The 15251-nt window shown below is 37.5% G+C and overlaps 1 protein-coding gene across 2 annotated transcripts in view; it reads right to left on the bottom strand.

Moving 5' to 3' along the window:
- Window positions 1–15251, bottom strand: part of LOC5574679 (fukutin-related protein) — a 46006-nt gene extending 30755 nt beyond the window's left edge. Inside the window, exons 1-3 of one of the 2 annotated variants that reach the window (XM_021845948.1) lie at window positions 14506–15251; window positions 14006–14104; window positions 2435–3469 (exon numbers count right to left, since the gene is read on the bottom strand). In XM_021845948.1, coding sequence (XP_021701640.1) covers window positions 2435–3316 — 882 coding nt within the window. In that variant the 5' untranslated portion in view covers window positions 3317–3469; window positions 14006–14104; window positions 14506–15251. Of the gene's footprint in view, window positions 1–2434; window positions 3470–14005 lie in introns of both variants that reach the window. The other variant, XM_021845947.1, reaches the window with a different exon arrangement.

The following is a 15251-nucleotide window of genomic DNA, read 5'->3' as shown; positions in this document are numbered from 1 at the left end:
GACGCTGGGCGTTTGAGGATTCTGTCCTATGTTTAGTACGCTGGGCGGATATGGGTTAATTAAATGCGCTTGGGAACAAGCACAGTATTCGTTATGAATTTTTAGGCACTGCTTTCTCAATAGCTTTTAAGATTGATACTCGTGTGAGTATTTGGAAGATGATTGCAACTGTTATGGAATCCCCAACACTTCTCTTTCATGTAGTTGGATTTCAGGAATGCTATTGCTAAGTAATCTTCACTAAATCTAACATTCTCGATAAACACACAACAACAAACTGTTGTCAGCCAGTGAAGAATATATTCACACTAGGGAAAATACATTTAATTTCTTTCAACTCATGAAATTATCGGAAATGTTGTTCAGGGTTCTGTGAGAATTTTTCTCAGATATAGATTATTTGAATGTTCTGCTCATCATGTGAAAGGCTTGTTCAGGATTTTCTGTTATAATCATGAACCTCTGAGACTCGTACCTGCCACACGAGATACGAATGCGAAAATGGCAACTTTGGCAAAGAAAGCTCTCAGTTAACAACTGTGGAAGTGCTCATAAGAACACTACGCTGAGAAGCAGGCTCTGTCCCAGTGAGGACGTAATACCAAGAAGAAGAAGAAGATGAACCTCTGAGAACTCTAAGATTTTTTTCAGGACTTTGTAAGAATTCAGTTGTAAATTGGAGAATTTCGTTAAAAAAATAACTTTCGTTCACGCTCAATAGGTTGAAATCAAAATTGGCGCAGAATCATTGTAGGTTGAAGATTAGTGCTGCACTTTTTCATTGGAACAGAAAAATCCGTCCAAATTTGCTGAAATAGCAGGTTTTAGATTATTGTCTCTTTGCTAAGTGCATACGGGTTAATATGTGCCAGCTGCCGAATGGATTTTTAATCAGAGATTGTTTGGAATCCTCTGTATCAGCCCGTGTTCGAAGCTAATATTCTGTACATAGTCCTTTATAGGCCATCTGTTTATGTTTATTTAGCAATACATCTTCATTTGTTGACATCATTGCCAATACATTACATGAATGTTAACATTTATATTTTTTTACTGTGCATGTTACAAGAATTCATCTCTCTCTCTCATCGAAACAAGGCATTAAAGAAAGATACAAATTGTTGTCGCGATGGTTTAAATTGTAGTACCCTATTTGGAGGGACAAAAGGAGATAAACTATGAAACAATTCCACTATAACCATATTGATGACAACACATAAATACCAGATGGGCCAAAACCTCCCACAAATAAAATTTGATGTGGGTAGCGTGAGCCTCACACACATCGTGTGTACCGTTGTGAGGCGTAATGACAAGGATGAGTTGAAATTGTAAGGCGAATAAAGCTCTCAGTTAATTACTATGGATTTGTTCGCAGAATAATAAGCTGAGATACAGGCTCTCTTCCAGAAGTAAAAGGATAAACTGGTATATGGTATAAAATTTCTGAACCAAAAAGTTATTCAATTCAGTTTAAACTTTTCCTTCTCTGTGTGCTTATTAAAGACTCAACGATTCGTTTACGAGAAGAGAAATCTCAATTGTAGGCCAATTTTGTTTTTTATCATCATTGATATCATTAATATGAACATTTTTTTTATTGTAGGGTTCTCATTCCAAGAATTTGTCCCCTCTCAGAATCTCCCCACTCGGAAAAGGAGTAAAGTACACTTTACTAAGTAAGACTCCGCACATATATGACATCAATATCTGCTTCAAAAGCTTTGATTTCTAGTTTTCTATTTGGACAGTAGGAGATAAACCATGGAGCATTTTCCCTACTTCCCAATTTCTGGCCATACATAAACACCACATGTTTCGAAGCCTCCCACAAATAATATTTTATCTAGGGGGGGTTGGATACTTGAGTCTCAGACGCACCGTGCGTACCGTTGCCAGGTGGAACGATAAGGATGATTTAAAATTGTAAGGCAACAAAGCTTTCAGTTAATTACTAAGTAAAAGCTTATAGCTCAGAATAACAAGAATTAACTAACATATGGCACGAAATACTTTAATTTGAAAGTTATTTTAATTAATTCAGACATTTGCTCCTGTCAACCAATTCCAATTGTGTGACTAAGTATCGAAAAACGCGGTATTGAACGGCAGATTACTAAATATTATTGGATTTGACTGTTTCTGTGAAAGATGACAGTGTTTTACCATTAAGTGTTTAGAAAACCAAAAATTGTTTCATATGTTGAAGATTCCATTTTTCTGGGAAATTATTAATATTATTATTATCAATAGTTTCCAACGTTTTGGGGAGTGTATACATGCTTTCAAAATATATAAATCATAAATTGTAGATATTTGCAAAACACTGAAAAAAAAAATCAATATTTCTCCATTCTACGGTACTATTCTAATAACGTATGCATGGCGCCGCAGAAAAACGCAAATGATTATCCTGCATAATTGATTCAATTACCATGTCACAGCTGTCGGTGTCGTTGCCAGTCACGTATTCCAGGGTCCAGTTGGGGAGGTCCAACTGCATGTGGCAGCAGTTTGCCGTAGACTTTGGGTTCCCTGCGAACGGAACCGCAATTATCTTCCGCTCCGGCTTCTGATTGAGGTCAATTTTGTTCTCTATGGCTTGATTGTTCTGCCGTAGAAGCAGATTCTGATGCTGCTGGAGCAGCAGTTCGTTCGCGGATGGAGAGGTTATCTCGCGAAGCATACGGGTCAGCAGGGATCGGCCATTCAGACGAACACTGTCCGGCAGGAATAAGACATATTTGGTTTGCACTTGCAGAATTGGTAGGGTGTCTTTCAGGGATTTGGTAACGTCGTAGCTGAGACTGAAAAATTTGACGTTGCTGTCCTTTTCGAACCACGTGGTTTGATTTCCTGATTGGCCAGGACTGGTAAATATGTCCAGCGGCGGATATGGAACCTCCGGAGATATGACGAAAACTTGCACGTTTGGGATAAGGTTTGTTACACTCGCGATCGATTGCATAAGGTCGTTATCAAAGTCGTAGAAATCACGAAAGATCACAGTAATACTTTTCTTCAAAAATTTATTGGTGTTCTGTATGCGGTCCCGTATTCGACTGAATTTAGTGATTTTCGTTGATCTACCCCGGTCCCCGGAGGTTATTCGAACAGTTTCCATCAATAAAGAACTGTCATGGGAACTAAAGCTGTTCAACTCGTTGCCAGGATCACGGTGCTTCCGATTACTGAACGTTTCCGCCAACAAATTGCTGCTCGTTAAAAAGTACTTCCAGGAATAGTAAAATACTACCAAATTGAAGCAAATCATAAAAACGATGAACAGCTTCCCATACTTCATACGCATTTTCATCCGTGTGAGTCAAAAGCACGGCAAGAGTCCAGCGCCTTTTTTTCCCTCCCAGTTGCACGGGGTGGCACGTCACTTTCAGCTTCACTGATTTTTATAGCTTTTGCTGCAGCGTTGTAAGCGTCGTTGTTGTTGTCGGCATTGTCCTCGCAGTTGCTGTGAACAAGAGTTCAATTAAATCCTCCGCTGTGTGCTATGAATCAACACGTCGAGGAAGCTGTGCACAGTGTTCTTACTAGCGGTTGATTTGATTAAAACTGTACTAAAATATATAATAGGCAATTTTCACACAACAAACTATATTGGTCTTATGATCGAGGTACAATCCATTCAGTGTTGATGTAAGGTATATAACCAAACTATTAGTTGCTATAATATTTTTGCTGCTATTTATACGGCTAACGCCGATAATGTAACTTCTTCGCAGTTAAAATGACTAATTCAGGTTTTCATAGCACAACATTGCACACAATCTTCTGGAGAATTCCTTTAGAAGAATTACACCAAGATTTTAATTAGTATGTTTTATGAAAAAAAAAGACTAAGATTATACAGAAATAACTTAAAATTTGTTTTATTAAAATTCATTTCATTTGTTCCATGAGTGAACTACTTTTAGTCACCTCATATAGAAAAGGTCCTTGTGATGGTATCGGTGGCAACATTAAGCGAATGGCTAAAGATGCTAGTATTAGAAAGTCAGCAGAAATTATTAACGCCAAACCATTTTTCGACTGGGCTGTGTCGCAAAAGGTGAGAGACCAACTTAAAAAAGATTGGGCATTTATCTATGCAACTGAAAATCACTATTCAGAGGCTGAAACATTTCTTCAGGAAAGATTTTCTAACCTTGTTCCAATTCCTGGAACAAAAATATATCATTCATTTATTCCAAAAGACGAACAAAGCATTTTTGCTAGTGAATTCTCAGATGCACATGAAAACCAAGAAAATACAGCATGCTTTGTTCTTTATAACAAAGAAACGAAAATCTTCTATTGTTAGCAACCAAAGACAATCTTCCCGGTTGAAAAAATAAGTGTAAGTTATATACTGAATAATTGAATAAATAAAATAAAAAAAATAATAATTATCTTATTTGTTCCATAGAAAAGAAAGAATCCCTTTTCAGTGTAATGAAAAATTGAGGCAGAAACAGTTTTTTTTTTTCAGTTTTTCTTACCGGTGTAATTTTTCATGAAAAAAATCATTCATTCCGAATTATACTTCATTAAAACCAATCTCATATTTTTTTTTTCAGATGTTTTAGAAAATTTGCAATTGCTTTGATAAAAAATCTTTGTTTTTCCGATGCTTCGATTGAAATATGGGTTTTCAAAGAAAAGGATTATATGGTCATTTTCCACAAAATTGGCCATAACTCAAAAACGAAAAAAAAGTACATTTCAAAAATTTCAGCGATTAAAGCTTATGAAATTAAATTCTCAAAAATATATTTTTGAAAGTTTTTCACTAATTGGAACATAGTTTTTCCGGCTTTTCTTTACGAATATTAATATTTTTCTACGATGCTTCATTCTTCAGTTATGATTTTTCAAAGTAAGTAGTGTCAGAGGAAAACAAAAAAAATCCAACTGAGTTTTCCGGGTAAATAAGCGACCCTGAATTTTTCTCAATTTTTTTTTTCATTCATATATTGATGAGCCCTGCCTGTGGAAAAAAGTTTCATGAAAATCTGAGACCCTTCGGCCCACTTTGTACGGAAATAAAAAAAAATCCCCTTTAGATACTTTTCTGATAAGACTTCTGTTTTAGTTTTTTGGAGTTCCTGGCAAAAACTTCCTCCAAATGTTTCTTTGAGAACTTCTTTTTATATATTTTAATTAATTTCTGCATGAAGTCCTCTTAAAACTCCAGAAATTACTCCAAAATTTTAATTATTTTTTTATAATTACTTGAGAATTTATCCAATAGTTTATGTAAAAATTCTAGCAGAATTGCTCTAAGCGTTAATCCAGAATTACTTCCAGGATTAGTTTTAGAAACTTTTTTCTAAATACCGTACACCCCCGTTAATTTGAACGGTACCTCAAGCAAACCATCGGGGTTCCCTAGAAAAGTGTTTCTGGTTACCTCTTTCATTGTTTTTTTTTTTTTGCTTCTGCGTTCCATTCCACTTTACTCCGTTCCATGAGCTAAATGACGTTTCAACCATTTTTAATCTGAACGATGTGCAAATTAGCGGGGTACAAATTAAAAAGTGTTCAGATTAAATGTAGCCAAACCAACGGGGATATCCGGTATCAATCTCTGTCTTCTATCTATTTGTCTTCTATCTGTCAACTTTCCTAACAACATCCAAAGATTTTTTTAAGGTATTCAACGTTTGTTTAACGTCGACTGGGTCTGTTTAGCGTCCATACACACCTGGAACCCGTATACTGGTGTCTTGTCTTTAAGCGAGGAGACGATATCAGAGAGCGAGGCACGAGGAAGTCCGAGAAAAGCGAAGAATTGTGTTGCAGCAAGCCAGAACGGCTTTCAAACGAGAGATTAAGCTAAGAAAGTCCAACTGCTTCAAAGAGCTGTGCCGAGCAGCTGATGCTAATCCTTGGGGTCTAGTCGAAGATTGGATGGAAGGAGTCAAGCTGAAGATAGCCCACCACAAAACGGAGGTGCTACTAACTAGCAACTGCAAAGCAGTCATGCACGGTGAGATCACTGACGGGGGCATGCCATAGCATCACAGCGAAAGCTGAAACTCCTGGGCGTAATGCTATACGATCGGCTGAACTTCAACAGTCACGTCAATTATGCATGCGAGAATGCGGCGAAGGCGAACAATGCGCTCACTGCCCAACATAGGTGGTCCTAGAAGCAGTAAGAGGCGTCTTCTGGCTTTCGTATCAACATCGCTACTAAGATACGATGCGTCAGCATGGGGCGCGGCGCTACAGACCAAGCGGAATCGGGATAAGTTAAACAGCAGGTTCCGACTCATCACCATGCGAGTGGTGAGCGCGTACAGGACTATATCGTCGGAGGCGGCATGCGTAATCGCTGGGATGATCCTGATCTGCTATCAGCGAAGATAAACTGGGCAAGCGAGGAAGTTGGCAAGAATTCGTTCGCTGGCTAAGTGGCAGCAAGAATGGGATGCCTCCGAGAAAGGCAGGTGTACTCACAGGCTTATCCCGAATCTATCGGCCTGGGTGAACAGGGAGCACGGAGAAGTGAACTTCCACCTGACACAGTTATTGTCAGGTCACGGCTGCTTCAAGCAGTATCTGCATCGATTCGGTCATGTGTCTTCACCATACTGTCCTGAGTGTATGGAGATTGAAGAAATGCCAGAACATGTTAACTTCGACTGCCCGAGGTTCAACATAGAACGAAACACGGTGGCGACTGCTTTTGGTGAGTACTTCATCGTAGAAGATGTGGTCCACGGAATGATAAGCGATCCCGATCTTTGGAATATGATGACTAAAATGTTGGTGCAAATAATGTCTGGCTTACAGCGCAACTAGATCCTTCACCGGGGACTAGCTGAGTAGATCGCGAATCAGCACCGGCAAATGGTCGCCGGGGCGCCTGTGAACCGGAAGTTTCCTTCCACCGGAATCGCAGGACTGACCTCGGCATCTGCCCGGCCAGCTTCGGAGTAGGCTAAGTCCACCGTCGGGGACTAGCTGAGTAGATCGCGGAACAGCACTAGCAAATGATCGTCGGAGCGCCTGTGAACCGGAAGTTTCCTTCCACCGGAATCGCAGGATCGACCTCGGCATCTGCTCGGATAGCATCGGTTCGGAAGATCTTCCGCCGCCGGGGAAATCTTTGTCGCAGTAGGATAGATCCACTGTCGGGGGCTGAGTAGTGCGAGCGTATCACCGGCTTGAGTCGTCGGAGCGCCAGTGAACCAGAAGCCATCCTCCAACCGGAATCTCTGAGCCGACTTCGGCACTCTACCGGCCAACAAAAAGTATAAACAACGCGTATTTTTTAAATATTAGGATATAAAAAAGGAGCTAGCTTCAGCTACTTATTTTTACATACTAAGTTTCGTTTGAATTTGTCCTCTGATTTTGGTATGATTCACATAGCCACACTTAAATGCTCCATTAAAGCCTATTTCAAAATCAAGGGTGAATTTATTATGAAAAGGATAGCTATAATATGCAAAAAAAATATGTAGTAAAGTTTCGTTTTAAACATTTCTCTCACTTCCTTCACTAATATTTTTAGATGTCGGTCTACTGGGGACCTTCCTTAGTCGAGTGGTTAGAGTCCGCGGCTACCAAGCAAAGATATGCTGAAGGTGTCTGGGTTCGAATCCCGGTCGATCCAGGATCTTTTCGTTACAGAAATCGTACCTGCCACACGATATACGAATGCAAAAATGGCAAATTTGGCAAAGAAAGCTCTCAGTTAATAACTGTGGAAGTGCTCATAAAAACAATACGCTGAGTAGCAGGCTCTGTCCCAGTGAGGACGTTAATGCCAGGAAGAAGAAGATGTCGGTCTACTAGCATTAGAATCTCCCAAAAGATTTTGTGGCAATGGAATGGCAATAGAAGATCACCCTGATATATTCGCTGCAAGTGTTTTTCTATGGAACCCGCTTCTTGACTAACCCGATAGACAATTGTTCCGCTGGGGCAAAGAAACGCTCTTATAATTGTACATGTTTGAAAAACGGTGGCTTCTTATCGTCACTTCAATAAAAACTTTCGTTAGTTTGAGGGGTATTTCAGCAGAATTTCGATAAGATTACCACAAAAATGTGTTGTGCTTGATTCAAGACAATGAAGAAATGATGATGGCAGAAAAGAGGTGAGCAGTTCCATAAGAGACCTGACTGTTTTATTATAAGAAGATAAAAGGATGGACAATTTCTGGAATTTCTCTTCTTGTATCTTCTAGTATTTAATTCAAGCAGGATTAACTTTAATGATTGCCTTAATGATATCCCGCTTTTAATAAACTTAGGTGTTCCATATGAAAATATTAGTGACTAGATTATTCAACGAAAACACGAAAACTTGAGCCTTTTTAAGGTAGAATGGCAATTTTCTAGTAAAATACTTGCAGATATGACGTGAATAATCACTTTAACAACGTGATTCTATGCTACAACCTACATTCATAAGACAGAGAAATCTTTGTTTAAAAACATAATTGAAATATGAACACCACCAAGGAGTCCCAATAGCGGTCCCATGCAGCTGTTTGGTAAGATTATATGTTATGGGTTCGAATTCCTCCGGTGGCGGAGGACATTGATTGCATTGAAAATTTCCTTGACTTCCCTAGGCACTGAGGCACATGTACAAGAATGGTAAATTGGCAAGGAAATATCTCAGTAAATAAAAGGCTTATTTACAAATTTCTTAACGATCAAGGGGGTGGTTGTAAAAATATTACAGCTCATACAAAATTTGTTGAATTTCCATACAAAAAGGATTACCAAAGGGTGAGTAGGTGACGAAAATTGACATTTTTGGTGTCATGAATATTGTAAATGGACCCTTGAATTTGATAAGTGCTAACTGAGCTGAGAAATAGACACTATACCAGAAAAAAAGAAGAAAAATATAGTTGCCAACCGAATATTTCGAAAGAATAGCTCACACATGACAGAAAGGAAAATATATGATGAAAATTTTACGCACCATTAAGTTAACATTAGAGTGCATACATGAATGGTCAACATTTTTTGTCCGCAAAACAAGATACTACATTGTATCTCATACTACTGAAAATATTTCATCCGAAATTGACCCTTCTTTCTTACATAAACTGTTCTGTTGAGTTATTGCTGGGAAAACTAGCCACTCATACCTCCGTAAGGAATTATTTATTATTTTTCTTTTTCAAAACTGAATGAATACAACTAAGGAACTGGGGGGGAGAGACTTATAAGGGGTCTGATGTTAAATTGATTTTGAACATTCATTTTTCATTTTCATATTAGATCAAAAAATCAAAAAAATTAAAGCTTTCGGGTTAATGGTGGTCGGGGTAACGACCCACTCGGGGTAATGGCGTTTGGAGTAGTGTCATTCGGGGTAGTGTCATAGAGTCCTCTCTCGATATTTCCACGAAAAGTCTTAAATATTTTAAAAATGAAAATAATTTTCTTCAATATGAATACGTTGAATACAATATGAATACGTCTTATGAATACGTTGACAGTTGAATGAACAGCACAGCACATTTCAGGGTAAAAAAATATTTATTTATTGCAGACTGTTCAAAAAGTACCGCGTAAGTAAATGTGTTTAAATTTTACTATGTTACACGTTAAACTACTATTTTGATTACATATTTTGTCAAAATAATGAAAATCCAATATAGAGTTAGGGAGAGTTAACTGTATGACAGTTGAAATAAAATACACTCCCGTGCAAAAGTTTGGGTTCACCCCCTCAAAAACATACAAAAGTGTTCTGTCCATATCTCTGTGATTACACGTCCAATTGAAACTCTTTAAGCCGCATTCGAAAGGCAAAGAGTTATTCTTAGTTCGTATGTATTTTTCCAAAAACATTTTTTGAATTTTGTATACTAAATTTTTACTTAAAGTTTTTACATTTTTCAAAAAACACACTGGAAAATCATATCTTTTTTTTTTAATTTCTTTATTAGTATCATTCCAAACATTACATTCATTTCTTATATTTAGGTGTTCTGTGTTATTTGACAACACTATCATCCTAATTTGGTAAAACAAATTTAAGATTTTATTAACATTTTGTTAACAACATATTACATTTCATTTGCCGTAGCAGTTCAGTTTTTTTACAGGTGAGTTGATTTCACCTGCTTATAAGAGAAAAAAAAATTTTTAATATACTTAACCTAACTTAACCTAAACATATAACGCATTAATCGTGGCAATAGAAGATTGTAACGATTTTTGCCTGAAATTATTAATGATTGTATTTGACATTTGTTCCAATGTTTCAACATTGGATATTCTATGTAACTCATTGGTACTATACCAGGGAGGAAGCTTCAGAATCATTTTCAAAATTTTATTTTGAATTCTCTGCAGAGCTTTCTTCCTGGTATTACAACAGCTAGTCCATATTGGTACAGCATACAACATGGCTGGCCTGAAAATTTGTTTGAATATCAACAGCTTGTTCTTAAGACAAAGTTTTGATTTTCTATTAATAAGGGGATAGAGACATTTTACATATTTGTTACATTTGGCTTGAATGCCCTAAATGTGATTTTTGAAAGTTAAATTCTTATCTAGCATGAGCCCTAGATACTTAACTTCATCTGACCAATTTATTGGAACCCCTCTCATCGTGACAACATGTCTACTTGAAGGTTTCAAATAAAGAGCTTTTGGTTTATGTGGGAATATTATTAGTTGAGTTTTGGAAGCATTAGGAGAAATCTTCCATTTTTGTAAGTATGAAGAAAAAATATCCAAACTTTTTTGCAATCGACTACAGATGACACGCAGGCTTCGTCCTTTGGCGGAGAGGCCTGTGTCATCCGCAAACAAAGATTTTTGACATCCCTGAGGTAACTCAGGTAAGCCAGATGTGAAAATATTGTATAATATTGGTCCCAAAATGCTGCCTTGAGGAACACCAGCTCTTACAGGAAGTCTTTCAGATCTGGAGTTCTGATAATTAACCTGAAGTGTACGATTTGACAGATAACTTTGAATTATTCTAACAATGTATGTTGGAAAATTAAAGTTTTTTAATTTTACAATCAAACCTTCATGCCAAACACTGTCGAATGCTTTTTCTATGTCTAGAAGAGCAAGACCAGTAGAATAGCCTTCAGATTTGTTGGAACGGATCAAATTTGTTACACGTAAAAGTTGATGAGTGGTCGAATGTCCATGGCGGAATCCGAACTGTTCATTGGCAAAAATTGAATTTTCGTTGATGTGGGCCATCATTCTGTTCAAAATAACCTTTTCAAAAAGTTTACTGATGGAGGAAAGCAAACTGATTGGACAATAGCTAGAAGCTTCTGCAGGATTTTTGTCTGGTTTTAAATTGGAACAACCTTAGCATTTTTCCATTTGTCAGGAAAATATGCTAATTGAAAACATTTGTTAAATATATCAACTAAAAATGATAAGCTACTTTCTGGAAGTTTCTTGATGAGGATGTAGAAAATTCCATCATCGCCAGGAGCTTTCATGTTTTTGAATTTTTTAATAATAGTTCTCACTTCTTCCAAATCAGTCTCCCAGGCATTTTCGAAAACGTTCTCTTGATTGAGAATATTTTCGAACTCCTGAGTAACTTGATTTTCAATTGGACTAGTAAGTCCTAAATTAAAATTGTGCGCACTTTCAAACTGCATAGCAAGTTTTTGAGCTTTTTCGCAATTAGTTAGTAATAATTTGTTTTCCTCTTTCAATGCCGGTATTGGCTTCTGAGGTTTTTTCAAGATTTTCGATAATTTCCAAAAGGGCTTAGAGCCAGGGTCCAATTGTGAAATTTTATTTTCAAAATTTTTGTTTCTTAATTGAGCAAAACGTTTCTTGATTTCTTTCTGCAAATCCTGCCATATAATTTTCATAGCAGGATCGCGAGTGCGTTGAAATTGCCTTCTCCTCACGTTTTTAAGACGGATCAAGAGTTTAAGATCATCGTCTATAATCACGGATTCAAATTTTACTGGAAAATCATATCTAATTTCCTCAGCATTGGGTCGACCAAAATTTTAAATCAAAGTGTCATTAGAATCGTAATCTTATATTCTTTGAAGAGACCCCACGAAATTTTGGTGGAAAAATCTGGAAAGTATTCAAAATCAATGAAACTGTCAGTCAAGTCATCGTGCGAAAGTTTGGGTTCACCTGAGCCGCACGCACATCATTTTTGTCAATATCTCTGCCATTTTTCAATCGATTTTAATAGTTTAAAGCTTTTTTGAGCGCAAATAATGGCGCGTACATGATTGGTTTGAGATTTCACAGATTTAAGTTAGTTCAGATGAACCCAAACTTTTGCACGATACACCATACTGAGGGGTGAACCCAAACTTTTGCACGATGACTTGACTGACTGTTTCATTGATTTTGAATACTTTTAAGATTTTTCCGCTAAAATTTCATGAATGTCCTTCAAAGAATATAAGTTTAAGATTCTAATGACACCTTGTTTTAAAATTTTGGTCAATCCAATGCTGAGGAAATTAGCTATGTTTTTTTAGTGTATTTTTTGAAAAATGTCACAACTTTATTTAAAAGTTTAGTATACAAAGTTCAAAGAATGTTTTTTGAAAAATACATACAAAGTAAGAATAACTCTTTGCCTTTTAAATGCGGCTTAAAGAGTTTCAATTGCTCGTGTAATCACAGAGATATGGACTGAACACTTTTGCATGTTTTTTAGGGGGTGAACCCAAACTTATGCACGGGAGTGTAAATACAGCACAGCGAACCTTCATCATATTGGCTACTGTTTTGTTGAACAAGCTTGTATCGAAATACTTACCCATCTTATGCAATAATATTATTTTAAATTGATAGTCTTATTGTTTTCAAGTGAAACGTATGTTTTCTGATCAAACTAGGCAGTAAATAGGAAAAAGTGTTAATTTTGGAGGCACCTGGACCTCGCTTGAAGTTCTCGGAAACACTTTGAATAGGTACATTTCAAAACTTTCGAAAATCACTTTAAAAATCTTCCCTTTAATTCTTCCCTTTGAAAGCGCTTGGAAATTATCAATGATCCTCTTTGAGCTCTTGGGAGGCTCTGGGAAAACCCTGAATTTCTTTTGGAAAGCTTTGAAAATTAGTTGAAACTTGAAAATCAGTTAGAAACTTATGAAAAGCTCTTGGAAACTTCTCTAATCCTGGAAACTTCTGAAAGCTACCAACCCCTTGCAAATCGCTTGGCATTCCTAGGAAAATCTGGTATTTTTTATGATTAATTTTTAAACCCTTTGCTAATTGGATGGTGGTCCTAGAATGAAAGGAACAGTATGAAGTAAAAACGCACTGCTCGTATTACCCCATCATTCCACAATCAACGCACAATATATCCATTTTCAACCAATTTTATCTTATGTAAGAAATTTATAAATTTTACAGTCATACAAAAATCAGAAGCTTCTATTCTATGCTGCAATGCATTCTGCAACTTTTGTTTAAGGTGGACAAGCTTCCCCACCTTACTCTATAAAAAATATATTTTTTGTTTTAAACTTTTAGAAGATATAAAATTTAAGGTGAAGATGAATCGAAGCCATACTTCAATTTTTCAAGAGCACGGATCTGGAGAACCAAGCATCCGTTTAAGCTGAAAACTTAATCGCTTGTGGTGACCGATCGATTAGGTTTTTGGTTTAAAAGAGTGTTTGGTTCTCCAGATCCTTGCTCTTGAAAAATTGAATTTTGGCTTCGATTCATCTTCACCTTAAGTTTCCTGTGGTATTTATTTTCATAAATTTAATTCATATCATTCCTGATTCCTTTCATATATTTGGTTGTAAGGGTCCTTTTCACTATACTTGATCCGGACGTTCAGAAGCATAGTCCGACGCTTTATCCTTTATTGTGGCAACGTTGATATCCTACACATTTCAACAGCATATAAAAGCCTCTCACCAACACCGGAAAGCACCCAATTTCCAATTAATTTTTATTTCACACTAGAAAGAACACTGTGCACTAGTTTTACGTAGAGACAATTTTCCGCACTGAGATCTTCTGTTGCTGCATCAACTAAATAATCTGATTACCCGCTCTCTGCTGCACCACAGGGCCTGCATTATTGTCGTTTGCCACGCCAAACCTTTATGCTGCAATCGGTTGCAGCGAAATTTCCCTCGTGGATAAAACTATAATACAGAATAAAAACGAAAAGAAAACAAAATCGACACACTTCCTCGATGAACACGGAAACTGTGCGGATTGTTTCACTATTAAACTATGCTACGACAGGACCCGCAATCTACAACACGACAACTCAATTTTCCCACACAGATTCCACGAATTCTTCCCTCCGCCGAACACAATGGACTCTCTTCACGACGAGTCAATTATTCACGGAAAGAAATTGCACAGCAAATAATTTGACACATGTTAGACATCCGTGTCGAAAAGCGTTTACCGCAAACGGGGAAATCGCACTTTAGATTGAACGAATCCGGATGCTCTTCACGTTGCACGTTTTACCACCAACCATGCTACGAAAAACACTTTCTACGGGAGTTCACTTCCTATACCGTTTCTTGTATACCTATTTACACAGCTCAAGGACCCGTTCCAAAAGGATTCTGCGTGCACTTCAAACCGAAGCGGTGGGAAAACAAGAAAATCCACACATTCCAACGCGCTTTTCCCTTGGGACAGACAGAGACAGACTTCGGCCTCGCGGAATGTGAACCAGAAAGGTGTTGGTGGAAAAGTTCCCAGTCCTTATCCAGCTAAGGGTTCAACGAAACTCAAGCACACTTGTAACCGGATGGAGTTGCGAACACGAACTGCTAGTGGCCGAAAACATCGGGCAACTGTGTAGGCCAGATGCTTCCGGGAAAATAGTCGGAGAGTGCGAGAAAAATGACCTGATTTTTCACGAAGTATGGAAGGGAAATACGTGGAGAGCGAGAAATTCCGGCCGAGGACTCTAGTTGCACTCTCTGTTTTGATGCCGATTTTGTTGATGTTCGGTTTCCCGGAAGGAGAATGTGCCATGTGCTTTCGAGGGAATTTAAGGTTAAGCATACAACAACAGAGAAGAAGCTCTCGTTTGGTTGGGGCAACCTAAGAGACCTCGAGCTAGAGAGAAGTCTTTATCATACTGATGTTCGGCATGAATTGTTAGTAATGAAACTGAATAAGGCAAATTGGTTTAGAAAATTCCTCCGTTTTCGTTTACCATAGCCCGAACAAATCTAAAATTCCTCACGTGAAGATTGGTGAAACATTTATGAACTTCATACATTATGTTAGTATCGTGGAATGTCATCAAATCATAAAATATAT

The sequence above is a fragment of the Aedes aegypti genome, chromosome 2 (genome assembly GCF_002204515.2).
Source record: "Aedes aegypti strain LVP_AGWG chromosome 2, AaegL5.0 Primary Assembly, whole genome shotgun sequence".
Classification (NCBI taxonomy): domain Eukaryota; kingdom Metazoa; phylum Arthropoda; class Insecta; order Diptera; family Culicidae; genus Aedes; species Aedes aegypti.
Note: the sequence above shows the minus strand (reverse complement) of the source record. Positions and strands in the feature narration are given on the sequence as shown.